At 55.0% G+C, this 27,341-nt stretch overlaps 1 protein-coding gene and 1 long non-coding RNA gene across 4 annotated transcripts; one reads left to right on the forward strand and one right to left on the reverse strand.

Annotated features, from left to right (window-relative positions):
* Window positions 1–4,792: 4,792 nt before the first annotated feature.
* SLC6A7 (solute carrier family 6 member 7) lies at window positions 4,793–22,303 on the reverse strand. 3 transcript variants are annotated; one of them, XM_017642821.3, is made up of 14 exons: window positions 22,095–22,303; window positions 17,105–17,288; window positions 15,291–15,422; window positions 14,893–15,127; window positions 14,340–14,478; window positions 12,798–12,932; window positions 11,916–12,019; window positions 11,669–11,834; window positions 10,919–10,999; window positions 10,533–10,664; window positions 9,971–10,070; window positions 9,663–9,763; window positions 9,035–9,202; window positions 4,793–5,742 (listed from the first exon to the last, which is right to left on the reverse strand). In XM_017642821.3, the coding sequence occupies exons 1-14, from the start codon at window positions 22,125–22,127 to the stop codon at window positions 5,533–5,535; spliced, it is 1,920 nt and encodes a 639-aa protein (XP_017498310.2). In that variant the 5' UTR covers window positions 22,128–22,303; the 3' UTR covers window positions 4,793–5,532. The 3 variants fall into 3 exon arrangements, with proteins under 3 accessions (XP_017498310.2, XP_017498312.2, XP_017498311.2); XM_017642823.3 differs by having other exon boundaries at window positions 4,794–5,742; window positions 10,919–11,031; window positions 11,669–11,754; window positions 22,095–22,302; XM_017642822.3 differs by having other exon boundaries at window positions 4,794–5,742; window positions 10,919–11,031; window positions 11,669–11,793; window positions 22,095–22,302.
* LOC140848302 (uncharacterized) lies at window positions 19,971–27,245 on the forward strand. Its single transcript, XR_012128887.1, has 3 exons — window positions 19,971–20,134; window positions 21,067–21,184; window positions 26,928–27,245. It is a non-coding gene; the product is annotated as an uncharacterized lncRNA (long non-coding RNA).
* The last annotated feature ends 96 nt before the right edge of the window (window positions 27,246–27,341 follow it).

Consider the following 27,341-nt stretch of genomic DNA (forward strand, 5'->3'; position numbering starts at 1 on the left):
GCTCACAGATGCTGTGGACTTTAGTAGGAAAAGGTTTTATTTCCCTTAAATTAAAAGTGATCCTGGATGGGGTGTTGGCGGGCAGCCACCATGCGGCGAGAGGGCGGGATGCTGTTCTGTCCTGGGGAGGAGGTCAGGCAGCAGGAAGTCAGGAGGAGACAGCAGGGGGCAGCTGGCCCAGGATCCTCAGGCGGGCGGGTGGCCCTGCATGCCCTTCCAGGGCAGAACCAGCGTCAGCAAGGCCTCGAGCTCCATAGGGGGCGGCTTCATGCTCAAGGAGCCAAACTTTCCATGAGCCACCAGCAAAAAATGAGTCTGGGGAAGAATGTCCACCACAGACCCAGAGTTCAGCCGCCTGGGGTCACGTGGAACTGAGGGGCAGGGACCGGGACTGCCTTAACTCTTTGCTGGCTGTCCCCAGAGCCACCAACAAACCTGCTTCTGTCTGATGCTACACCATGTAGAGCTGTGAACTGGCACTGTGGGCACCCCAGGCCACAGAGCAAGGGCGGGGAGGAGCTGGCAGTGACCCCAGATCTGTGGTCAAGCACCCCACTTCCTGCCAAGATGCCCTGTTGCCACCTCAAGCACTCTGGGATCCAAGGTGTGTGATGTAAGAGTTTTAACTGCATGGAAGGGAGACAGGTTGTCTCAGAAGCCCATGAACCCCTGTGCAGGCTGGCATGGGCTGTCAGGGCTCACCAGATGGAGCGCTGAGCCAGCCCCCTGGACTCTAGGTGACCACACGTGGGGGAGGGGAGGGTGTATGGAGGAGGGACCTAGCGGATGGGTAGGTTTGCCCTGGGTGGATCGGAAGGCACCAGGCCTGGGCCTACTCCAGGTGCCACACAGAGAGGAACTTGGCTTGAGGAGGTAGAGGTGAGCACAGGGTCAGAGTTCACTGAGGACCAAACACCAAGGTAAGCAATGTGACCTCCAGTGTTGTCTGACCCTCACCTGACCTTGGGAATATGATTGACTCTAATGGTATGGAGCCCCCAAGCCCCTGACATTTACTCTCACAGATCATATGCTGGAGGTGACTATAGGTGGCCCAGTGCCCCATCTCAGCACCTCCTTGTGCCATCCAAGAGATGTGTCCCAGAACAGGGATGAAGGTCCCCAGGACACCCTCCACTGCACCCCAGCCAGGCATATGCTGCTTCCCAGAACCCCCACCAACCTCCCAAGCTCAGGGGCCCATGCAAAGATCAGCTGAGAAGTGACCAGAGCACTGGGAGTGGGGTCAGGGGTATGGCCTGGGCCTGGGCCCAGCTCCAGCACATTCTCAAACTGGGCCCTAAACTGCTAATCCCCTTGGCCTACAGAGCTGTCAGTCTGTCAGTCTGCCCTAATTAAACCTTGTTGTTTTATATCTTTTGAATCAATTGCCCTTGTTTAAAACGGCAAATTTATTATAAAAAGTCAGACTTCTAACTTCTTTTAAAAAGTCAGTGTGTCGGGCAACCTAGGCTGATACTTCTGAGGGATTGCTTCCGCCTTAAGAGAGGCATACTTCCGCCTCTGGCTTACCGCAGTCCCCACTATTCCCTCTTGTCTCTGCAACACTCGCTAAGGGTCAGCGGCCACTTAGTCTCCTGCTCATACCTACAGTTTTGCTCTTGCCTGGCTTTGTAGGCACATAGGTTTGTCACCTGCTAGGACATTCTAGGATTCCAGGCTGGGGTTCTACTCCAGACAGGGCTGATGTCTCCTCTTAGAGGCCTACTAGCTGCATGGTTTCCTCCAGCTAGGGGTCCCTGGTCCCCAGTCAGCTCCCAATGCAGTCAGGCCCTGGCTGGGGCCTGTTCTGAGCCAGGAAGACATGAAGTCAATAAGGGGACTGGGATGGGAGCGGTTGGGAGATGGCCCAGGTGGAAGAGGGAGGAGAAGGGTGATGTGGCAGGAGGGGCCACCTGGGAGCAGAGGAAATTGGAAAAGCAGGGTAGACTGGAAGACTGGGTCAGGGAGGACACTCCAGGAACTGCAGGCCCAGCAGCAGGGTGCTGAGCAGGGGCAAGGGGAGGTAGGGGAGATGAGGCAGGAGGAGTCGAAGCTCCTGGGGAGTCCACACACTCAGTGCCCCCCATTCCCAGTGTGGGTAAAATTGAAACATTTACTTATGTCAGACGCGATGACTTGTGTGGACACAGCTACTGGACTTCTGGTTGCTTTTCCTACCTGTTACGCAGCAAGGATGGGTGCAGCAATTAGGAGTAAAATGGACATGGCCCTGGACATTTCAACACATGGACCGGCAATGGCTGGCTTTTCTGGCACCTTGGGGAAAAGGCCTGGAAGCTGGCCTCCTGTGAATTCCTGTAATAACAGCAAATTGGCCCTGGACAATCACGGTTATTTCCTTCTACAGTCTTTGTATCCTGGATGCACCCCCTGGCTGCAGCTGCCACGTGATGGCTGGAAGGGGCGAGGTTTGGACTTGATCTGCATGGGACTTGGAACCTAGCTGAATCCTCTGGCTTGAGAATTATGATTATGTTGCTGTTGTCAAGAAAATAATGTTTAAAGAGAGGTTTGACTTTGTTCTAATGTTTGGTAGAAGTTTTGTGAGCAATCTAGTATGTTAGGAATGAGTAAACAAGTGTAGAAACGTGCTTTGTGCTTAGTGAGAGATTGTGCTGTGAAGCACATTTACTTAATCTGTATAGGCTGAATCCTCTGGTTTGAGGATTATCAAGATTTTATTGCTGTTGCTATTGCATGTTACTAGATTGGTCGGAAGAGGGGGATCGAGTAAATTGTAAGGCGAGATTTCTGGAAGGGTAGATTGTGGGTAAAATTGAAACATTTCCAGAATATCTCGCCTAGCTTTAGTATATCTGCATATCAATAGGTGTTCAGAGGTGGAAAGAAGTATGGCTTTAGTGCATTTGCATCTTTCCTCAGGGGTGGAGAAGTTCATCGCCATGTCAGTGAGTAATTACCTGGGCAACAGAGGGCTTATCTGTACCTGAGAGGTGGGGGCGGGGGGGCAGTGTGGTTGCTGCTTGAGCAAGAGAGATGGGCCAGATGGCAGTTTTGTAAGACCCTTTCACCCCAAAGAGCGTTTTGCGGTCAATTTCTTTGGTCACACTGAATCCATAGCAAACTTGCCCAGGCTGAAACCCATTGGCAAGATACTCAGACTTGGAATCTGGGAGACAAGAAGCCTAGACTCCTAGTATTGTCCATTCCTAACTCTCAGGACACCAGGCTGCAGCCCAGAGGTTGGGTGAGGGACTACTCATGAGACCACAGCCCAGGCTGGGGTCTGTCCTAGAGCAGCAGGGAGAGCGCCTCGTCCTGGGGCAGAGGTGCAGGGGACAGGGCCACTCTGTGAGGGATGGCGCCAGGGACTCTGTTAGCAAGGCTGGAGCCTGCTCCCGTGGTGTGGGAAGAAGCCCCCCTGAATTGTGAAAGCTGTTCTTGCATCCTCTGCAAATTAGCAAACCCATTTCTCTTTCTCCACCTAGAGCCCAAAACAAAGAGGGGCAGGAGGGGGCTTGGCCCTTTGTTAGGGGAAATTTATTAATATCCGAAATATGCAGCAGCCCTTCCCCTTCCCCCCCAATCAAAGCCTTTGCAAATACCTAGGCCTCGCATTTGAAAGGCCCTGGAGCTCTTTCATATGGCAAGGTCCTGCCCGGAGGGAGTAAAACTAGAGAATTCTTCCAGCCTGGGAAGCTCTTGGCTCCTCCCAAATCTGGTCCTCCAGCTCCACTTCGCCTGCAGGGGAGGCTGGGGAGTGGCTGGAGAGCAAAGGAGAATGCTGGTGTGTCCCTCTGTCCCAGGCCCTGCGTGCCTGGCTGGGTGACCTTGAGCGGCAAGTCTCTTCCCCTTGGTGGGTCTCAGTTTGTCCATGTGTAGAATGGGGGACTAGGAGGACTTTAAAGCCTTCCTCATCGTCGTCATCCTTCCTTAGCCATGCTGGCCCCCTCTGCCACACAGAAACGGCAGGGTAAGCGTCAGAAGCCAGGCAGAGGCAGGAGACTCAGTCTCCTCCGTCCAGTGGGAGCTGGAGAGCCCTGTGCTGCCCGCATCGCGGCTCTCAGAGGTAAGAAGACAGGGGAAGGAGGGTGACCTCATTGGAATTTATTAACAAACCAACAGAACACGGATAGGCTGGGAGACACCAGGAGAGAGATGGGGTGCAGAGGGTGGCACAGCAGCGCGAGGGTGCCCTGCCCCTGGGGGGAGTGCCGCGCAGACCTGACCTGGCAGTTTCAATCTGCACCCTCATCTCTCAGGAGAGGAGGGCTCCAGGGCTGCCCCTTCTGTGCCTGGGACTGAAGGTGCCGCCGCCCTTGCCCTGCCTCCACCCTGTGCCGGGCCCAGGGTCCTACGTCCTGGCGCAGAGTGGGTGGCATCGGGAGCCGACGGCCCTCAGCGTGGATCGCCTCTGAGGCTCTTAGCTGCCCGGGCTGCCCACAGCCAAGGTAGGTTTTCCAGCAGGGCCCGGAGTGGGAGGAGACAAGGAGGCCAGGACCAGGCAGAAGGGTCCTGAGTGCGGCCCCTTGCCCCTGACGGCCAGGCCTCCCTGCACATCAGCTGTGCACAGGGCTCCCTGCACCCACGGGAATGGGTCCAGAGAGGGAATTCATGGGCGCTTCCCAGAAAGGGGGGGTCCTCCCTCTTCTCCCTTACCCTGCACTGCCCTAGTTCTTGCCCATCCTCCACCCTGTCCCCTCTAATCCATCCTGCCCACTGACCCAAAGCCATAGTCTATGTAAAGTGCAACCAGATCATGCAGGTCCCCTGCCCACCCCATATCCCCCTCCCCTCCCCTCACTCTTCATTCCCACCTGGACCCTGTTGTGACCTGGTGACCCCAGCTTCTCCCACCACTCTCCCTGCTTCCAAGCATGTGTCCTCTGCCCAAGGCAGCCACCCCAGGGGAGGAGCAGGAGCTCTGACTTCCACACCTTGGCCAGGTCAGCTCCTGGCCCAGAGGCCCCCACCATGCCCTCTCTTCCTCTTGTCTCTCCAGATCTGCCCATCTTCCAGGGCCTTGGGGTCCCACCTCCTTCAGGAAACCCACAGGTTCTTCCCCCCACTTGCCTTGAGCCCTCCGTGCCCAGGGCCTCGCTAGCCTCGAGGGCCTTGAGACACCCTGAGTGTCCCTGCTCAGCCCAAGAGTCTGGCTTCAGTGCGGTGTGTGGAGCAGGTTCCCAGAGGGCAGGGAGGGGACCGGGCCCTGAACAGAGATGGGAGGTGGTGCCAGCTGGTCAGGAGCCTGGGGTCAGTCCCTTATGACGTGTGACCCTGGGAAGTCCCTCCTCCCTGGCCTCAGTCTATCCATGTGCAAAGCGAGGGCTGAACTAGGTGATTCTTAGCTTTGAGTGGGTCTGTGTGTATGAGTGTGAGGGGTGGGCAGACAGAGGTTTCAGGAGAAGCAGAGCCACAAAGAGGGACTTGCACTGGGCACCGGCATCACCACGGCAACCTCCCACAGCCTTGGGCTTCCCAGAACCCCAGAAGGCAAGGCTGTCCTCTGTGGCTGGAGCAGGGCCTTCTGTCCACCTGCCTCCTGTCTCACATCATGGACTCCTCCTCCTCAGCGATCTCGCGGTCCACTTCGATAGCAGTGTTCTCAAAGCTGGTGATGCCCCCGTACTTGCGCATGTGCACCATCAGTGGTTTGGGTGACTGGCTCCCGGCGAGGGTGGCCACGTACGTGCCCGTCCGGTTCTCTTCCAGGGACGGGCCCCAGTCCATGGCCGGCCGGCTGGCCTGCTGGAGCCGCTGCAGCAGAGCAACGACAGCAGTGAGGATGGCCAGAGCCGTGGAGTGCTTCTGGGGCCAGATGCTCAGCCAGGGCACTTCTACATCACCTGGGTTGGTCCTGCAACAAGCCCGGGGATGGGGCCCTAGGATGTCCCCAAGGGAGTGAACCACAAGCCTGGATGAGAATCCTGCTCTGCCTCTCACCAGCTGGGTGGCCTTTGGGCACAGAATTTAAGTTCCTGCTCTCTGCTTCCTCAGCTGTGACTTGGGAATCCTGATGCCCTCACAGGGTCACTGTGAGGCACTGAGGTGGGCCACTTAACAGAGTGCTGGGACCAGGAGAAGCCCCCGAGGTGGTGGCTATTGTTACGATTACATGACAGCCAATCCAGGAGCCCACCCAAGTCCCTTTCTTCAATGCCAAGTCCTGAGGAGCCCAGAGCTTTGGGAAAGAGCCAGGAGCCGGGAGAACTGAGGTGGGGACTGTCGGTGACCTCCCAGGCATCCGATGTTCAGCCTCGCTCTGACTCTGACCTTCCCCTCTCCAGGCCCCAGTTCCCATGGGAGGAGGGAGCTGACTAAGGGAATGACGGAGCCTGTGCATTCCAGAGCTCCCTCTTTCTCACACCGCACTCCCAGCACCCCCTGCCTGCCCTGCCCATGAGAGGAGGCCTCACCCTTCAGGGAGGAAAGATGGCCAGCACTCAGTGGAGCTCTCCGGGTGCAGAGTTAAGGGGGGTAATGTGTGCACTGCCCCGGCCCAGGGCCTGGTGGGGTCCCATACTCAAGAGGGGGGTCACTTACTGAACTATACTGAAAGCATGCTACCCCACTGCTCAGAAACCTGCCCCTGGGAATGAGATTCAAGTGCTCACCATGGCCTCCACGCCTGGCTACTGTCTGCCCCCCTGAGGTCAGCTCCAGCCACTCTCCCTCCACCCACCCAGTCTCATACCTCCTTGCTGTCCTCAAACATGACAGCTCCTCTGCCTCAGGGCCTTTGCCCTGATTGTTCTTCTGCTTGGAATGTCCTTGCTTAGATACAAATAAGCCTGGCCAGGTCTCTGTCATCTCCTCAGGCCTTCTGTGGCCACGCTGGCTAAAAAACTATCCTTCATCACTATTCCTACAGTCTTGGTTTCTGTTGTTTTTTAGAAGTATAGCACTTACCACTATCTTTATGGGTTTTGTTTCTCTCATTAAAATACAAGCTCTCTGAGAGCAAGGACTTAGATTTGTTTCTAGCTTAACACTGGCACCTAATCTAGTTCTTCTCAATCTGAGAGCTGTCGATGTTGTGGTCTGGAGAGTCCCTGTGTGGGAGCGTTGTGAATGCTGGAGGAAGCCCAGCAGCATCCCTGACCTCTCCCCACCAGATGCCTGCAGCATGGTCCCAGCAACCCTCTCTTCTTGTGACAATCAAAAATGTCACCAGACAATGCCAAGTGTCCTCTGAGGGCAAAACACCCCAGTGAGAGCTCCTGGCCTGGACCCGAGCATGCATCCATGTTCCCCTCTGTGCTAAGTGAGGCTTAGTTAATCCTTACAGGATCCCTGTAAGAGGCGTATTCCTATGTTTAGTAATGACCTGAAAAGTAGATGATCACAGACATGATCTGAAAGTAAAGTTCAGGGAGATTAGGTAAATTGGCCTAGGTCACACAGGTGGAAAGTGGTGGTGCTGGAGTTTGAGCCCAAACAGTCCGACTCCACCCTAAACTTTAAAAATACTCCACTTTCTACCTCTTACTGTAGTGACTATATTAACGAGCTTCTTTTCTGCTCACAGCTGCCCTGTGGATCAGTATCACTGTCCTCACTTAAAGGACAGAGAAAGCAAGATACAGAGATATGTGTTAACTTGCTTAGGGTCACACAGCCAGCCAGTGGCAGACCCAGCTTCCGACCCTCATGTGTCAGTGCTGGAAGCCCTGGGCTCTGAAGGTGCACTCCGGAGCTGGGCAGTGAGTCCTCGGCAGTGCTCACACCCCCTGCTCCTGGGCGTGGGCAGCTGCCTAGCAGGGCCGGAGGAAGGTGGAGCAAGGCTTGGTGGGGAGGAGCTTCTGGGGGCTGTAGCCCCACCTCTGAGCACCCACCCTCTCCTCCTTTCCCTTGCAGACATCCTGGCTCTCAAGCAAGGAGACATTTCCTTTTTGTAGCACAGGTAGGGGTTCCTGAGGTTCAGAGAAGGCAAGGGGTTTGACCCCAGACACACAGCAGTTGGAGGTAGAACAGTGAGTGGACTCCAGGACTTCCCCGCGGTCTGGGCAGTGTAGCCACACCCACTTCTGCCAGGAAAGCACTCTGAGCCTTTCTCGGCCTGTAGTCATGAAGGTGGAATGGGGGACAGTGGGGCTGTATGCCAAGTGGGGACAGCAGTGTGCTAGTGGGCGGGGTGGAGCAGTGCAGCAGGTCCAGTTTGCAGCCAGTTTCAGTGGTGTAAATATTCCCACTCATGTCAAGTTCAAGCTATCAATGGTTTACCCACTGGCTCACAACATTGCTGAATATTTAGCAACTAGCTCTCATGAGTCAGCACTAGCTGGCTCCAGCATGTCTCTGCTGGGAGGTGTAGGGTGTGGGGGTGGGGGTCCCCAGGCTCTCTTTAGCCCTCGCACGCCCCCTTAGCCTCACCCACTCTGACAGCTGCTTGTCACCAGAGGACTCCACAACCACAGCCTCAGAAGTGGAGAGCTCAATGTACAGAAGGCACCCAGGCCAAGGAAGGAGCAGGACCTTACGTGCTCACACAGCGCCACAGCATGTGCACTGGCCCACAGAGGGTCCCTACTCTCCTCTTGAGGCCTGGAGAGTCCCACGCTATTCCCAGATCACCCACAGGCCACAGAAGGGCTCCCGGGTGCAGGAGGAGGGTGGTAGCCTACTTTCAGAGGTCCCTCAATGCTGCTTTCTGACACTGAGCTCCAAGGGGAGCTCTGGGCTAGTGACCCTAGTTCAAGTGCTGACCCCTGCCAGACTCACTGTGGGACCTTGGGCAAGTCTTTGTCCTTTCCCCAAGATACGTGGGCACTGGCCAACATCGGTGGTCTTTAGATTATGCTCCCCTCTCCATGTGGTATGAGGGGCCACAGGACAGGACGGTAGCCTCCGGAGCCCGCCTCAACCCAAGCAGGTCTGAGCTGATTCACAGTTCAGGTGGCCAGTTAGAAAAACTGTTCCTTAGGGCAAAAGGAAGCTGCACACTGCTGGATAAGGTGTTGCAGCAGCTGTCTCCTCTTACACCAGGTAGACCTGGGGCAGGGCCACAGGTCAGGAAGGCTGGGGGTAGACAGGGGTTGGGCAGACTCACCTCCCAGAGCGAGCCCTCCTCTCGGAGCACAGCCACCAGCATGCCAGCTGGGATCATGAGGCAGGACAGCAGGCCCATCAGGATGCCCAGCAGCTCTGCCCAGGCTGGGAAGCGGTAGCTGCCATACTCAGAGGGCTGGTACTTGACGATGCTGTACACCAGCAAGGCCTGCAGGTGGGGGGCTCCCGGCATCACTGTGGGCCTTGAGCAGGCCTCAGGGCTTTGGATAGCCCAGGTCTGAGCTACCTGAAGGCCTGAGATGCCCAGCCCAGAGCCACCCGGTGTCTCAGACAGCCCAGTCCTAGGCTGTACGAACTTGAGATGGTCCACCTTTGGAGCCTCTGCAGGCCTGGGACAGTCCTGCTCTGAAGCACCCTAATCACTGCGATGACCTATCCCTCAACTATTCCAACCCCAAGGCTGGGAAAGACAGCCTCAAGGCCCCAGCCCTAAGGACCTGAGCCCTGAGAAAGCCCCATCCATTGTGCCAACCAAACACAGGGCTAGCCTAGCACAGCTACAAAAGCTGGAGGTACCATGGGGGAGGGGAGGGGACCAGGATCCTGGTTCCCACCCAACCCCTCAGTCCTGAGCCCAGCCAGCAGCCCTCCCTCCCAGGCTCGGTTACCAGGAGTGTGGCCGGGGACAGGAACAGCCAGCAGGTCCTGAAGTAGAGGCCCGGCTTGAAGCCCAGCATCATGTGGATGTCCCGGCAGAACCTCTGGATGCCTGCACAGTGGAGGGGAGCAGAATAGTCCCACCCACAGGCCCCACAAGCACCAACAGCCCCTCCTCCACCCCAGCTGTCCCCTCCAGAAACCCTGGGCCTTGGGACCAGGGACCCAGTGCAGGGGCCTCCAGGAGAGACTCCCGTTTTCCCCCCAACCCCCTACTCCCATGGGGAGCCATGACTCTGCCTCCCATGGCCGGTCTCACCATACACCCGGGTGACAGCGAGGCACGTGGTGATCACCACCACCATTAGCCCGAAGCTGGCACTGTAGTCATCCAGGAGGACCAGCCAGTACATGCCTCCCTGGAACACAAGTCGCAGCTCTGAGGCCCCTCACCCAGGCCTCGCTTCCTGCTGCAGGAGGTGAGCAGGAAGCAGCCAGGCCAGCAGGGGGAGCCACATGATGACGGGGTGACCTCTGTCTGCCTGATAAGCCCTTGACAGATGTCATCTCATTTGAGTCTTATGACAATCTTAGATACAGACTCCATTTTATTGGTGAGCAAATAGGCCTGGGGAGGTGAAACTACCTGTCCTGAGGTCACTTAGCAAGTACAGGAGCAAGGCTTGAACCCAGGTCTTTTGGACTCCAAAGCCAGGACTCTGGGTCATAGGCCCAGCTGCCCTTGAAGGCCTGGGGTGGCTGAATTCTTCCCAAAGGGGAGCAAGGGGTGGCTCGGGGAGCGCTCAGCCTAGCCACAGTCACTACCGGCTGCTGCTTCAGCCTTGCCCGCCAACTACCTGCCACCCTGCAGTGCCACTCACGTCGGTGGTGAGCACCAGCCCCATCAGGTACATGGCCACACAGATCAGCCCCGAGAACACAGCCTTCTTGGGACGCAGGTAGTATGGAAACTCATCCGTCACAGCTGTCACAATGGTCTCCAGGAAGGCAAACTGTGGCGAGGAAAGGACAAGAGGGGTCAGGGTTCTGTCCCCACCACACACATGCACAAACACACACAGAGATGCACACACATACACGCTACACACCCACACACCCAGTCACCCACCTCACACATCAGACGCTCATCACATACATACATCACACACAGAAACCCAGACACATATACAGACACACAGAGGCATGTGCACAAATACATCACACACATAGACTCCACTAGGCCCCCAGCGACACGAACGAGGCTCACCTGGCTGTCCAAGCCAAGGGTCAGCAGCATGAAGAAGAAAAGGAAGGACCAGAAGGGCGCCAGGGGCAGCATGGTCATGGCCTGTGGGTAGACAACAAAGGCCAGGCCGGGGCCTGGGCAGGGGCACGCAGGGTCAGCGGCCTGGGGCACAAGACAGCCCCCACACACAGACGCAAATGCACACAGTCGCTTATACCTACTTGGGCATGTTAATTTAGCCAAATGCAGAGGTGTGCGTTAACTGCACACTTCCGACCCTTTCTCAACTCCTAGGACATAGGCTGGCATGTTGTCAGTGCTCGAACATAAGCTGATAAATGAGTTACTAATGAGTACAGGAATAAACATCAGACCAAATATAAATCTCATTTGAATACACTTCCGTACACAATCATTTGCATAATCCCCCTAACACACATACTGGACACACATTGTCCCAAGACACATATTCACAGCATCATTTGAACCCTCAATTCATTTGCACGCAAGGCAAGGTACTAAGACGTGGCGAAACATGAGACAGTCTCATATAGGAATCTTGATCTCCACACACGGGGTAACACATGCTCCTTTGCACACCCATCCCTTTGCATCTGGACATCCAGAGACAGCGAAGACACATTCACTTGTAGGGGCACACACTTGGCATATCCACCTATAACCTTGCCGGCCCACACATATGCTGGCTCGCCCAGTCTCAGCTGTGCCCGACACACACCCTCACCCGCCAGGGCCAGGCAGCCTGCCCACCTGCTTTGGCGACCTGGTCCACAGGCACACCCAGCTCCTGAGACATGTAGCCCAGCACAGAGAAGATGGCGAAGCCAGCCAGGATGCTGGTGATGGCATTGCCCAGGGTGACGATAAAGGTGTCCCTGCCGGGAGAAGTCCAGACGCAGGCCAGGGCGAGCTGGCCCTGGCGTCACTCCGTGAGGCCCACCCAGCCAGCCACTCCCCTCCCAGCTCTGGCCCCCAGGGTCTGGGAGGCTATACTGACCTGTAGATGTTCTGGTGAAATGTGTTGTAGGAAGCAAATGTGAGGAGACCCCCGAAGCCCACACCAAGGGAGTAGAAGATCTGAAGGGCAGCTTCGATCCACACCTGCGGCAGGGAGCAAACCCTGCTCCAGAACTTACACCGTGGTACTTGGGCAAGTCCCTTCCCCTTTCTGGACCTCAGTTTCCCCATCCAGGATCTAGATGGTCTCTAAGCTTGGTCCAGTTCTGAAGGAAGTAGTGTCTCATGTAAACTCCAGTAGATTCTCCTATTGACAGTAAGCCCATGAATGCCCTTTACTCCCTCCCTGGAGTCAGCGGGACCTGGCTTTGGACCCCAGCTCCACCACTTTCCAGCCGTATGGCTGAGCCAAGCTACCACATTGGTCTGCCCTCAGGTCCCTCATTTGTAGTGAGGGCACACTTGTAGGGTGGTGGTAAGGATTAAATGGCTGCATATATGCAGAGTGTCAGAGGACAGTCAGGCATAGTCCTCCATGAATAGGTAAGAAACGGGAGCTGTAGCATGGTTGCTTCTATTATTATTACTAATGCCCTCTTTGGAGTTTGGAGTCAAACAGAAGCAGGTTAGAATCCCAGGTCTGCCACTCCCTAGCCTCATGACCTTAAGCTTATCACTAACTCTTTTGGGCCTCAGTTTCTTCATCTGTATATAAAATGGGAGGATAATGTCTATTTCATAGGATTGTGAAGAATAATGAAAAGACAATGTTGAGCGCTGTGTCGAACACAATGCCTGGTACTGGGGGCTCACCATGTGGAAGATTCCTACCCCTGCCCTCTCTTTTTCCTGGGGAGCCTTATTTCCACTCTCTGGCTCTGGCCTGACCCCTCCTTCTACACCTCAACCCTGAGGGCCTCACCTTGGAAGACAGTAGGTGGTGGAACTGGGGGGTGAGATAGAACTGGATGCCCTTCCAGGCCCCAGGGAGGGTGACTCCACGGACCAGCAGCATGAGCAGGATGAGGTAGGGGAACGTGGCCGTGAAATACACCACCTGGGAGATGGTAAACGGGGACGAGAGGCAGGGGTGGCCTTCTTTCTACCCTGTACCTCTTCCAGAAATCCCCGTGCTAGTAACTTGCCTCCCCAACCTTCAGGTAGCCCAGGCTGGGAACAGCCATCATCCGTGATGGTTCTCTTTCCCTCTCTCCCTCCCCCCGTCCAGACACCAATCCCATTAGCAAAGTCCTGTCACTGCTTCCCAAGACCATCCCCAATCCATCCACTCTCTCCAGATCCACTGGTGTGGTGCGGCCACCGCTGCCCCCTGCCTGGAGGTCATGACAGTCCCTGCGCACTCCCCTGCCCACTTCCCCCCACTCCCCAGGGCTGACCTCAACGGACACTCCCACACTCCCCTCGCCAGCCGCTCCACACCCCTTCCCGCAGCAAACACCCCCAAGCCTCAAGCTCCTCACTGCCCAGGCCCGCACCCTGGACACTTCTCTTTCAAAAGGGTTTCTACCCTGTCTTTTTTAAAAAACTCTTTTCTTTCATGGTGCTGTTCCTTGTGGACAACACTTCTCAGCACTTTGCAGAGGAATGGGCTTTAATTTATAAACAATTGAGTAAACCCCTCAGAAGGTTTCCAAGTCCTTCATAACCTAAAGTGGGCATCTGCGGCTTTGTCTTCCCAGCACCTAGCTGGCCTTCAGGTCACAGTTCCCTGGCTTTCCCCAGCTGGGACTGACTCCATTCCCAGCTCCAGCAGTGGGCACATCACTTCAAGCAGAGCATTTCAAGAGCCAAGGACAGCATTCACTCTCCTGGCCACAGTGACTAGTATGTGAACCAGCTTACCCAGTGAGACTCAATTATAGGATTTTTGGTTGAAAACAGGGGCAAGGGAGAACCCTTCACTAAGTATGTAAGCTGTAAGCCTAGAGCTGCTAGGGGCAACCTCATGAAGAATGAAGCCTTAAAAGGAAAGCAATCTGGAGCAAAACATCGCTGAGACACCGAGAGAACCACATTTCTGACATCGGCAGAACCCCTAGATCCAGCCATGCCTGAAGCACACATGGACTTTCCATTAAGTGTGACAGCTGGGTTTTGCATCTCAAAGAGCCCTGACTCATACACACACCCTCTGAGCATTCAACAGACACTGCTGAGCCTCTTAAAAGTACCAAGCACTGGGCAAGGATACAAACTTAAAGAACAGGTATGTTTTGTCCTTGGCAAGTTTCTAGTCTAGTGACCCAGCCTAGCCACTGTCCATCCTTACTGCCACACCTTTTTCAGGCAGTGCTCCCCACTTCCCAATCCCCATGTCCTCTCCAGTCACCTTTCCCAGTTGATGTCTATTCATTCTCTCAGTCAGTCTGTGCCCTGCCTCCTCCAGGAAGCCCTCCACCCCTCCCAGCCACAGGCCTCTACTCTAGGGCCTCCCAGGCTTCACCTTGCCCGAGGACTTCACACCCTTGAGGATACAGAGGAACACAATGACCCAGGCAAGCAGCAGGCAGAGGCAGAGGTTCCAGCGGATGTCCCCAGGGCTGCCGATACCCTGGCTGCCTTGGATGTGGAGAACGTAGCGGCTGTGGAAGATGAAGGTCTGAGTGTCCTCTGGTTACTCTGCCACACTTCCCAGACATGCAGGAAAGCCATGGCTAGCAAGGAAGCAATTACTGTTATCATCAGCATCGCTGTTGACAGCTAGCATTTACTGAGCACTTCCTATTACCCACTGGGCTGGACAACACAATTCATATACTTCTTTCCTTGAATCCTCACAGCAAGCCTCAGAAATACTATTATCATGCCCATTTCAAAGGAAAAGCATCAGAAGCCAAATCACTTGTTCAAGGTCACATGGCCGGTCAGGTGAAGAGCTGAGGCCAGAATACAGAGTTCCCCTAACACTAGCACCCTCAGGATGCTGGCACATCCTGCCCCCTGCCCCCTCAGAGGCCTGGGGCCCTCCCAGACAGCTGCTGGCCCCGGGGCCTGACCTCCAGTACTCCTCGCTGGGGCTGACAGTGCTGGTGAGGTTGTGGGGCAGGGCCCCGTTGCCATCCTTGGAGCCTCTGTGCTCAAGGCAGAGGCCTGTGTTCCACCAGTTGCCACAGTGCTCCCAGGGCAGGTTGCTGGTGAGGGAGGCGAAGAGGTAGAAGAGGACGTAGGCGATGATCATGTTGTAGTAGACGGCCACCAGGCCTACGATAAGCAGCATGGCCGCACCGGCACCTGGGCGTGGGGGCAGGGGACTGCCCTCAGGCCGAGCCCTCCTGGAGGCCAGGCTGTGTGGCCTCCGGGAAGCCACCCCCTTTCTGGGCTTCACTTCCCTCTCCACCAAGAGGTTCCGGGTAGGGGATGATCCAGACCACCCCAGCGACCATCGAGGCCTCACCTTTGAAGAGGGGGCTGATTTTCCATACGGCCAGGGGTCCCAGGCTGGAGAACTGGCCCAGAGAGAGCTCCAGGAAGAAGAGGGGGATGCCACAGATGGTCAGCATGAGGAAGTAGGGCACAAGGAAGGCACCTGCAAGAAGGGAGGGTGAGGAACATCCCAGGTGGGTCAGCTCCTCCTAAAGCCCAGCTCTGTTCCAGCCTGGCAGTCCCCGCTGGCAGATGCCACCACCACCACCCTTGGAATATGTGTCATGTGGAGTGGGACTGTGCACTGCAGGAATGTCTTCTTTTGTGCCAGGAGATCACTGAGGGCCACAGGGCAGGCGGGGATTTACTCACCTCTGTAGCCCCAGTGCCCAGTCCAGGGCTGAACTCAAAGCAGACACTGAGTCAGTGAATTAATAAATGAGTGAATAAATGAATGGGTGAATTCCCTGCCAAAGAAAGTGCAAACTCCTCAGTACAGAAATCAACATGTTTCAGAATCTGGTGCCAATCTACCTGCCTCTCCCCTCTCCACCATGCCACCTCAGAGGCCTGTGGCTGCCACCTATGGTCTCATGTGCCCAGCAGCTCTTTCTTGGTCTTCTCACATGGGCAATCTGCTCCTTCAGAGAGCTACCCACCAGCATATGGCTCTGGAAGGGCTGCCAGTCTCACCAGCCAAGCCCTGCCCACCCCCTCATGGGCACATATCCCAGGCCAGGCCAGTTAGACACCTTCTCTGCAATTCTATATAGATCCATTCAGAGAGAGCAGTTCTGAGGATGACGTCATTCTGGAGTTGTCTGTGGCCACCCCCGACCCAGCTGCGAGGAGGAAGCCTGTCTCAGGAAAAATGAGGCTGGCACACGGAGAGAGAAAGAGTCAGGAGCTCGGGAGCGGGAGACAGAACTGCGCACATGAGCAAGTTCCTGGGGTTTCCGAGGCCAGCCCCTGTCCTGCATGTCCCAGTCATGTCGGTTTGTCTCTTCCTGGCTCCATCTAGTTGCATTTGAACTTCTACTGTTCTGCCAATATGTGCTTCTTTAATAAGTTTGGTAGAGATAGAGGACAGAGAGATGCTGGTGGGAGCGCACTGGCTCTGGAGAAGGTAGTCTAGGGGTGGAATGCTGGGTCAGCCACTGTGCGACTTTGGACAAGGAACCCGGCATCTCCACGCCCCTCTGCATCATCAGGCAAGACGCCCATCCAAAAGGGTGATTGGTGGTCAGGGTTAAATGACACAGGCATGGGGAGCACCAAGCCCAGGGCCTGGCAGGGGGTGGGCGCTCAACCCCAGCTATTGTTAATGAGACTTAGGACCATCACTTGTTGGAGAATCAAGGACAACAGAGCATTTGTTTAAGATGGGAGAGACTGTTTTCAGTCTGGATAGAAGGAAGCAAGAGAGGAGGACAGACTGAAGATTCACGGGCAGGAGTGATTGACGGGACGAGGGCCTGGAGGAGTTGGGGCGTGGGGGAGACAGGACAACACTGGGAGCATAGTGGCCACTGACAGGAAGATACACCCCTTTATCATGAAGCTGAGGCAGCCCCCTCGGCCCCTCACTCAGGGCTGGGAAGTGCCAGGACTCAGGGAGAGAGCTGTATGAGCTCCACGCTGGGGGTGAGAGAGAGAGAGAGGCAGGGTGTGGGTGAACAGAAAGGGATGGGAGGGTGAGCTCCCTCCTCCCAGCCCCAGGTCACCGCGCGTTCAACTAATTCTGCCCAAGGTCACACAGGAGACAGTGGCCAAAGCCACGTAAAACCTCACTCCACCCTGAGCCTTGGCCTAGATGTCCCGCAAACAGGATCCCCAAGCACATACCTCCTCCGTTGGTGTAGGCTCGGTACGGGAACCGCCAGACGTTCCCCAGGCCCACGCAGTAGCCGATGCAGGACAGCAGGAAGTCCAGCTTGCCCGTCCAGTTCCCCCGGTCTGCAGCAAAGTCCGTGTCCAGGTCTACATCACCCTGGTCACTGGGGGTCATCAGCAGGTCAGGGGTGGTGGGCTGCCAGTAAGAAAGATCGAAGGGGTGAGGGAGAAAGGTGAGGCCAGCTTGGGACTGTGACCCCCAAAACAAGAATATGGAATCAAATAGGGCTTAACGCAGAGATACTCCACTGGTTCAGATAACCCACTGAACTCGTCTGGGCTAATGCAGTCACGCACAGAAGCTCCAGGGTTTCAGGTAACTACAAATTATGAGACCAGCAGGGTAGCCCAGGCACTGAGAAAACCACCTTGATCCTCATTTGGCTAACACAGGTCAAATCAAAGGACAGTCCTATTTTTATGACAAGGACCAGAAAGAGGATAATGAGGATGATCTTAATAACAGTGACCATGTAGGGAGCACTTGCTATGTGCTGCTTACTGCACTAAACATTTTATGCACATCACCCTGATTTCATTCACAAAACAGCTCTGTGAGCTAAATACTCATCTGGGCTCCATTTTGAGTGATGAGGACAACTAAGGCTTAGAGTCATCAAGTACCCAAGGTTTTTCCAAGCTAGTAGGGGCATTAGGTCTTGAGCCCAGAGCTCCCCAGTGCTGACATCCATGTCTTCCACCAGTGCTGGATTTGCCACTCCATTCTGGGCACCATAATTTAAGAAAGACATAGTTTGGAACATGTCCACAGGGCAGTTGGCCAGACTGGAGGGTGTTCAGGAAAAGTGGTTACAGGACAAAGCAGGAGCCCTTAGCATAGAAAGAAGAGGACCTGGCGGGAATGTGGCTCCCCTAAAGGAGGGATTAGATTTATGCTCTTTGGTCAAGGAGGCTTACCAGGACTCTGAGTTTTAATTCTCAAGTAGGAAGAAGCTACTTAAACCCTGATCTGTCTTAGAGAGTTGTAATTTTCCTGGCATTGGAGGAGAGACGCATGCACAGAAACCAGCTGTCCCTAAGGTCCCCTCCTGTAATTCAAGGAGGGCGGGGAAGTCCACTGCGCATTCTCTCTTCAGGCTGGAGTTGGGAGATGGAGGCCTCCTCCGGATGCCTGGAATCCAGGCCTGAGGGACATGAGCTAGTGTGTGCACGGCTCCCTGGGCTTAGGGCCTGGAAGGAAGCCTGGAGATACCAGAATAACTGTCTAAAATTCAGAGAGCAGTTCTTAGAAGTGACTCCTAGAATGCATCAGGAGAAAGGTGCAGCCACACCTTTCCTGCTTGCCTCTGAAATTCACAACCCATGGCAGAGAAGGCTGCAACTGCAAAGAAGGCTGATTAGCAACTTGTATCCATGGTGTTCAGAGAGGAGAAAGGACCTTCTCCTTTCTCCTGAGGAATGATTGTGGGAAAACAGTGACACCACTCAGCTAGGAGTCAGGAGACCATAATTCTAGTCCCTGGTCTGTGCCAATTCACTATGTGACTTTAGGAAAGAGTTTTCTGAGCTTCAGTTTCCCCATTTTGATACTGAGGGGATTGGATAGATCAGTGTTTCCAAAAATACATCCTTTTGGAACATCCTTTGGGATGTTCATAGGTGCTCGGTGAACAAAAGGATTCTTGAGTCAAACAAGTTTGGAAAAAGCTGGGTGAACACAAAGGAAAACAGTCTTCTTCGCTGCAGGACTGGTCAGATCCTCTAATGGGTCAACATGCAACATGGCTCTCCAACTAGGAGCTAGAACAGACAGTATTCCCCAATTCTATTTAAGAGAAGAGTTGTAAGGGGCTAGCACACTGAGATTTACTTGGGGAAATGCAGGTCCAGACAATCTCTACCTAATAGTTCCAGCTCTGATGGTTTGGGAGGCAAGATTCACCAAAGAGACTTCACTGGAGACACCTGCTGTGGTTGAAGACCAGATTGGATCCGAGCACAGGGACTCAGTAATTCGTTACTGACGAGATTTTTGCTTTTCCCCTAAAATTGCCCTGCCTGGCCCCAGCCCAAGTACGTGTCTACACACAAATTGGGTGGTGACAGAGGAGCCTTGCCGGATGTTTGCCACATGAGCGCTGCTAGGGTGAAGATGGTGGAAGGAGAGTGCGAGGGCCACAGGACCGGGGGTGTCCGGCTGCGGTTCCAGGGTAGGGCAGTGAGCTCTGGTGGCAGAACGGGGGTAGCAGCAGTGGGGTGACTCTCGATGACAGTGATGCCATGGTAATGACTCTGCCTGAGGCTGGCTATTGGCAGAGGGGCAGTGGTGCCAGGAGCGGCCTGGCATGATTATGGGTGATGGTAACAAGGATGAAGAACATGAAAAAGCTGCTTATCAAGTAACTGGTCTCCAAGGGTTGAAACAAATATGTGCTTGGCGGTTCTTTAGCTGCACTCTCAGGCACGGTGAGTTGAGGGTGGCAGCAGTGCCCAGACCTGTCTGACACCTGCCCCTTCTCTCTGAAGCCACTTTCCCCTCAGCTTCCTCCCCAGGGGTGAGCATCAGCCCTTTGGGACCGCCCCCTCCCAGGTGAGCTCCGGGAGGGCTGGGGTAGCAGCCAGTTGACATGCGCACTGGGTATTGGGTGGCATGGGGGCCCTGTCATCCCGTGGCCCCCACCCCCAAGGCCTGCTCAGGCCAACTGGCAGGAGGGCCCAGTAATGAGGGTCCTCTGATCCCTCCTGAGAAGCTGCTGCCCTTTCTATGCTCACAGAGTGGTGCTGGCTGTTTCCATGGTGACAAGAGTTCCAAGAGCTGCCAGCCCTTCTGTCCCCCTCCTCCCCAATCAGAGGGAAGCCTACTCCAACTCCAGGAACAGGGGATGGGGTCCCCCAGAGCCAAGCCAAGCTGAAGACCACCTAGAGCCCTCAACCCCACCAGGGGGTGAATCCCAGGAGGCTGGCACAGAGAGGATGGGACTGACTGGGAGACACAGAAAGCAACCATATCAATGGGACAAGGTTGGAAGCTTAATAAGCCACTTCACACTTCCCTCTGGGATCCCAGAACCCCCCACTCCCCACCAGAGCACGTGGGAACACACACCTGAGTTTGCCAGACCCACACCCCCTCTTTTAGGGTCCAGCAGATGTAGGTCACCAGAGCAGCGGCAGGGGCTCAGAGGAGAGGGACTGCCCAAGCCAGGGCTCTCCTCCTTCTTCAGGGTGAGAGAGACAATAGGAATCTGGAGTCCAGCTTCATCATTGTGCAGATGAGGAAACTGGGTTTCAGGGAGGGGAAGGGGTGAGCTCAAAGTCAAACAGCAAGTGAAAGGCGGAGAAAGACCAGGACCCAGACAGACCCCCTTACTCTGGGCGCAGCACTCATCTCTGAGCAGCACTGCTCCGTTGCTGAGACTGGCATTTCCTCATGTCCTGCCTCTTCTCCTTGAGACCAATGCAGGGGACCTGAAGCCAGTGGCCCCACCCCTGCCCTGTTGGTCCTACGTTTCTAGCTCACCTTCAGAAAAGCTACAAGGGGCACACTTCTGTGCCTCAGTTTCCTTGTCTATAAAATGGGGATAACAAGACCTAGCCCCCAGAATTGTTCAAGGGTTACAAACCCTTTACAAAAACCATGGCCATTTCCATAATGTGTGGCCCTATGGCAGTGAGGCACAGTAGGGCAGGAGCTCTCGCGGGGAGGGAGGGGACAGGGAAGAGAACAGGAGAATGAGAATGGGAAAGGATGGGGGCAGGACCAAGAAGACCCAAGAGACCCACAAATGGCCCCAAGAAGTTACTCAGGTCAGAAAATAAAAAAGGCCAACTTAACACAGTGGTTCTACAGCCCACTGACCAAGGGCAGAGAACGTGAATGGGGGTAGGCGGGGCTTGGGGGAGGAGAATGGTCAATAACACCAGCCCCTGAACAGTCCTTTCACATCTACCAGCCCCGTGAGTGCAGCACATCGCCCCCGCCCAGGGCCAGTGGGCCTGCTTTGGTGACCTGACACTGGAGATGGAGCAGCAGTGGCCCAGGTTGGAGAGTGGAGTTGCCCAAAGCCATGAGTAAGTGCCATCTGCAAAAACAATGCCCAGGAGTTCTGACTCCTTGGCTAGGACTGGTACTTTTGAGTCAAAAGCCAGAAAATGTGCCCCAGTAATCTCCCTTCATGTGCAAACACACTACTTGGCTGGGAGGTCCAAGCACACAGGACAGGGTGGGAAGAGGCTGAGGTCTGGGCCTGGGCTCCCAGTAGCACATGATTTGGCCACCTCTCTCATGCCAGCCTCCCCCCAACCCCCCAACGCCCCTTGGGTCTCCCGTTGCCTCCCTCCCTGCCATTGCCTCCTGGCACCCCTGCCGAGACGCAGCCTGGGGTCTCAGCAGGGGAGCAAAGGTTGTCAGGAGAGGGAGGTGGACAAGGAGGAAGCAGGTGGGGGGCCCCCGCAGGGCAAGAGCAGGGCCAAGAACAACAGGGTCCCCCTGCTGCTCTGGAGGCTGCTTCAGTGCAGAGTGCACAGAGGGGGTCCAGGTCAATGATCGCAGCCCCCCACTTCTGAAGTTAGTCTAGCTGAAGACTGGCACTCAGCTATTCTATCATCCCCACCCCCAATCAGCCCCTGAGAAAATGAAGGGGTGGGTCTGGAGAGGGTAGGGTGTCCCGCCCCAGGTGCCCCCACCCTATGCCTCCTAGGGCTGCAGACACCTGTTCACGGGACCTCGCCCAAACGAGCCGGACCCCCAGTCACATAACATCTCGACCCCCAGATGGGGAAAGCCACCTCCCCACCCTCCCCCGCAGACCGTGACCCTGGCCCTCCCTGCGACCTAGAGCAGCCAGCCCCCAATCCCCGAGAGCTCTGAGCCGGTCCGGGTGCCCTGTCCGACCCTCCAGGGGCCTCGAGGAGGGAGCGCCTCTGCACCCCTCCTTCAGGTGCACCTCCGCTCCCAATGAGCCCATGCACTCGTCCCTACCTTGTGGAGGTGAGCTCCCTGGAGCTTCTTCATCTTGCAGGGAGAGTTGTTAGGGTGCCCGGCTCACCAACCCCTGAGGGCAGAGAGCAGCGCGGGAGCAGGACAGCTGGCTGTCGACTGGCAGCCGCGCCTTCGCTCCCGCGCACCGGCTGGGGGTGGGGCGGGCGCAGGCGCTGCCGCTGTTGGCTGCGGGGAGAGGCGCGGGCCTGCGCAGCGCCAGAGGCTGGGGGTGGGGGCCCCTCTGCGCCCGCGTAGACACCCAGACAGGCGGGCTGACGGAGGACAGCGTGGGGGATGCACGCGCCCCCGCACGCCGAGCTGCGGGGTGCAGGGGCCCAGCGCGGGAGAAAGGGATCTGTGAGGGACACCCTCCGAGGTCTGGAGGCCTAGGCTGCGCTCTCCTGCGTGACCTTGGGCAAGTAACCTGCCCTCTCGGGGTCTCCCTGTCCCCAGCTGGGCAGTGCGGGGGGCAGGCCATGCGCACGGACACCAACAACCAGGCCTTGGGTCCCAGCATCCCAGGGCCCTCTCCTTTTGGCAGTGTGACCTCCTCACATTACTTTAGCACTCTGAGATGCCTCTTTTTCACCGGAAAATGGGGATATGAGTCTTACCTGCCCTACAAGGTTGTGAGGAATCCCGGGAGATCATTCACAGAAAACATTTAGCACGGGGCCTGGCACGTAGTAGGGGCTCAGTTAACATTTATTGACTGAATGTGGATTGCCCACTCCTGCCAACAAAAGAAAAACGAGCCATTAGTCAGATATTTAGCCAATCATCCAATCCACCAATATTTATCAAGCACCTAAATTGTGCCAGATCATGGGCTAGGTCTTATTTTCTCCACACAGTGACCTGTAGAGGTGGATGATATTACCCCTTTGCTACAGATGAAGAAACTGAAGCACAGAGAAAGTTAGTCACTCAAGGTCACAGAGCTAGTGAGTGACACCAGTAACAGAGTGAGGCCTCATGGACCTTCTGGGCTGGTGGTGGTCCTGAACACTCCTCATTCCCTTGGGATGGAAGCCAAACAGGGAGGTTTGGTGAGCAGAAGGGACAGGCCAGCCACCATCGTGCTGTGATGGCTTATTACTCAGGTCCTGAGCACCTCAGATCATGAGGACACTGTCCACCAGCTGTATGACCTGAGGAATGGTACGATTTCCCATCTGTCAAGAGAGCTATCAGCCAGTCCATGCTTGGCTGACCTCTCGGAGCGTTCTCAGGGTCTGGTGTGCCCATGGCTAGGATGGAAATTATTAGCTAGAATGGTCATATGCACTGGTTTGTGGGACTAAACCAGTATATGCTAAGGGACCTGGCATACACATCACAAACCATGCTCCTCTCACCCTCTACAGTTCCCAGTGCAGGCACTAAGTCACAGGGCCACCCCACCATCAGCTGACGTGAAGAGGCCTTGGGGAGGGTGGGGGTAAGTGTCTGTTGCCTCTCACACTCCTGGACACTGGAAAGAGGCAGAAAGAGTTTAACACGCAGCACAGGCTTGGGTAAAGGGTCTGGCTGGTCCTGGCCCACCCCTCTTCCCAGGTCCCTCCCAGACACAGGAGGCAGGAGCCCTTCGGTCATGAATATGAAGAGAAGGAGCACTCACTGAGTTTAGCTGAATCTTATATACAGAACCTTATTTTTAATTCTTTCCAGCAGCCTGGGAAGATAGGTTTGTGCATGCCCACTTTGCACCTGTGGAAACTGTCTCAGAAGAGCAGAGCCATGTGCCCAAGGTCACACAGAGCATTGACTCTCTGGGCTTTGGAGATAAACCCAGGAGGGCAAAAGCCAGTGGCTCCTGAATCCAAGGTGGCCCAGGCAGCACCCACCCCCACCCTCCCCCAGGGCCTGCCACCAGGATGGGTGGCAGATTTGCTGAACCATCCCCTCCTGTTGGTGCATGGGTTCATTAGAACTGATGGAAAGTACAGAGAAGTGCAGGAACAGGGAGAAGAGGTTAGGCATGGGCTCAGAAGCCCTGGAAGACTGACCTTTTTATGGCCCCTTCCCAGTAGCATCTGCTCCCTCCAGATTCAGCCCTGAGGAGAGCCAGCTCTGGAATAGGGGGAGTGAACAGGCCTGGGACTTCAGCCTTCCTCACGCAAACACATCATGGGGTGACTACTGAATGCCAGTGGCAGTTACTGGGGGTATGCAAATGGACCCAGGCCCACACCTTTCAGATGGGGAAATTGAGGCCCAGAAGAGGCAGGACTTGGAAAAACACTCTGTGAAGTAGAGGCAGGGTCAAGCCTGGAGTCTAGCAACCTGATCCAACCGAGGCTCTGCCCTCCAGACCACCGTTCTGCCATTCTCTCCCCATCACCATAGCCTTGTTTGAAAAGTCTGTACTTCATAAAACAGGCAAAACCCCAACATTTTCTAGAAGATATTGTCCATAGCTCCATGTCCCCCATGAAGCCCCAGCTTCATGATCACACAGCGTCCATGAGTTCAGCTACTGAACATGTTTGACAATTGCTGCCACCTTCCCCTACCCCATCCCAGCCAAGGCCCGGGTAAATAACCCCGAAGCAAGCTGGACCAGTTAACACTCAATCCGGCTCCCTTTCCGCCTTCCCTCTGCTCTTCCTGTCTCTCCTTCTTTCTCCTGGTCTCACATCAAACCAGAAATGAAAAGGAGATGTGTGCTGATTTAAGGAAAGTGTTAGATGAAAATGTACTTCCTTTTATTATATAGGGAGATATTTTTAAATGCATATAAATAAACATTTTTAATTTGCTTAAACCTTCAGACTTTATCACCAGAGAGCATGTGTTTTGCTACACAAGAGAGTGGTGACTGTGAAAAATGAGGATCCAGGCTGCTAGCCCATCTGGTACAATTCAGAGAAAGTGGCCCTGGAGCAGCCACGCTGGGACAGGATTGCTCTCCAAAGCCACCCCATCCTAGGCCTGCTGCTCCCAGACTCTGCACTCCACTGGCTAGGCCTCTTCCACCCAAAGCAGGCTGGTGTCCTTGGAGCCTCACCATCCTCCCAGCCCCTCACAACCCATTGTACATATACACGCACACCCTGAGCTGCTGGAGACCTCTGTGAGAGCACTCCATGCCCAACCTGGAGCCGGAGTCCTTCCCTAGGGCTGAGCTGGGGTCTCCTGGCAATCAATACTGGACTGGTTTCTCCACAGACCAAGGTTCTCAACATGGTTCTAGGGCCTACAGGGGAAATTATATACCAAACACAGTGTAGATGTGCATGTTTCTCATTCTCTAGAGGCTGAGACCAGGCCATGGGTCTTTAGGTGACAAGCCAGGCCAGATTTGACTTGTGTCTGGACACCTGGTCTTCAGCACCAGCTCAGGGTGAAGCATAAAATTGCTCTGTGCAAAGCAGCAGCAGCAGTAGCTATTACTGATAGAAAGTTGGAATATCTCTTAGTGCTGGGGTGGCTGCAGAGTTTGACAGAACAGAAAGGATCCCTTTTCTAAGCCATTAATATACCCCAGACACTGGTGGAACTTTCTGGGTGACAGGGCTCTTACTACCTTGCAAGGCAGCCCATGGCACTGTTTGGAAGTTGTCTTAGATAAAATACTTCTTTTTCATGGAGCTTAAACACCAACTGACAGGGGTGGGTCCCACCCAGCCTCTTGACCTCCTATATGGGCAGCAGCTGCCAGGCCTGGCTACTGACCTCCTGCCTGGCAGAGGTCTTTCTATAGCTGGGGATAGGCTTGTCTTGCCTCACATCTTCCCAGCCACCATCTGTCCTCAGCACTGGGGGTGGAAGTAGTTAAAGCACCTGTCAGGCCTGCCAGGATCTCACCTTAGGATGCAACAGCCCCGTGAGCAGGTGGCTGAAACACAGTACTTACTACTCTGTGCTAGGCCCTGTGCTAAACACCATCCTGAGATAGGTTAGATCACTTTATTTCCATTTGACAAACGAGGAAGCTGAGACTCAGAGAAGGTAAGTAATTGGCCTGAAGTCTCACAGCTTAGCAACAGTCCCAGGCCATCTGACAATGAAACCTGCTACTAAGCACTGAGTCACAGCCAACACGGGGCCTTCCAGCTTACAGCATCCCCACTCTCCAGGTTGTGTGGAGTTCAGTGGGGTGCTGGGAGGTGCTAGTAGGAGGCTCCTGGGGAGTGAAGCCTGGGAAATGCTGGGTTACAGAAAATTCCAGGTGGTTCTTTGCTGGAGTCTGTGCTGTGCTGTGCGCCCTGTGACTCTCTCAGAGGGCTGAATCTGAACGACTCCCCAAACTTGCTTGGCCAGAACCATTTCTTTTTGGTGAATGAGACCCCCAGTTCTACCTATGGGGAAATGAGGCCCAGAGAGGGGAGCAGTTACCCCAGGGTCTCCCAACAAATGCTGAAGATCAGAAAACTGGATTCTTTCACTGCCAATCTTCCACCGACTCTCCCTCTGCTCTTGGCACCCTGGCCCTTTCCTCTGGTACCACCTGGTTCCCATGCCTTAAATGTCCACTGTCCTCAGTGAAGCCACAGTGTCTCCCAGGCCACCAGTAAGAGGAGAGACAGAAGTGCATGCTGCTCTTCAGGGGCTTGAATGGGGACCAGCTCCACCTCGTGTACTGTCACATGTCCCAGGAGCAAAGGGTGGGCAGGCAGGATGCACACACTGTTTATGGCTGGGCCACCACCCAGAACAGTGGAAAGACAGGCAGCTGGCATTGGAGCCTTCAAGGGAATGAAAGCCCCAGGTGGGCAGACCCCTGTCCACTTCTGGAACACAGTTAAGAAACAGCAGTTTTTCTTAGGAGTTTTTAAGTTCTGTTCAAAAAAATTTTTTTTTCCATTCCTTCCTTCCTTGTCCTGACAGCACCCACTAGTCCTTTAGCACTCAGCTCAAATATCACCTCCTCCAGGAAGCCTTCTAGACCTTCCAGGATAAGCTGGGAGCCTGCTCTGGATTCCCTGGATGCTCAGCTCCTGAGGCCCAGACCATTGCTTGGACTGGGAACTTCTGTGGGGCAAGTACTGTGCCATGCCTTGCATGTGGGGGTGCCCAACAAATGTTATCTGTTGAAAGAAAAATCCGAGCTGAAAGCATGCAAAAAATTCAAAAGACTGATATGTTGAGTCTGATGATTCTGCTTACAAAATGGACTTAAAATTTTACCTAGTTTCATAGACTTATTCTTACAGTGTTCTGTTTTGACCTTAAAATTCTAATGCATTTTAAAGATGACCGTGCTGTAGGCCTACAGAGACTAGAAGCGTCTACTCAATGGCT

The sequence above is a fragment of the Manis javanica genome, chromosome 1 (genome assembly GCF_040802235.1).
Source record: "Manis javanica isolate MJ-LG chromosome 1, MJ_LKY, whole genome shotgun sequence".
Lineage (NCBI taxonomy): Eukaryota > Metazoa > Chordata > Mammalia > Pholidota > Manidae > Manis > Manis javanica.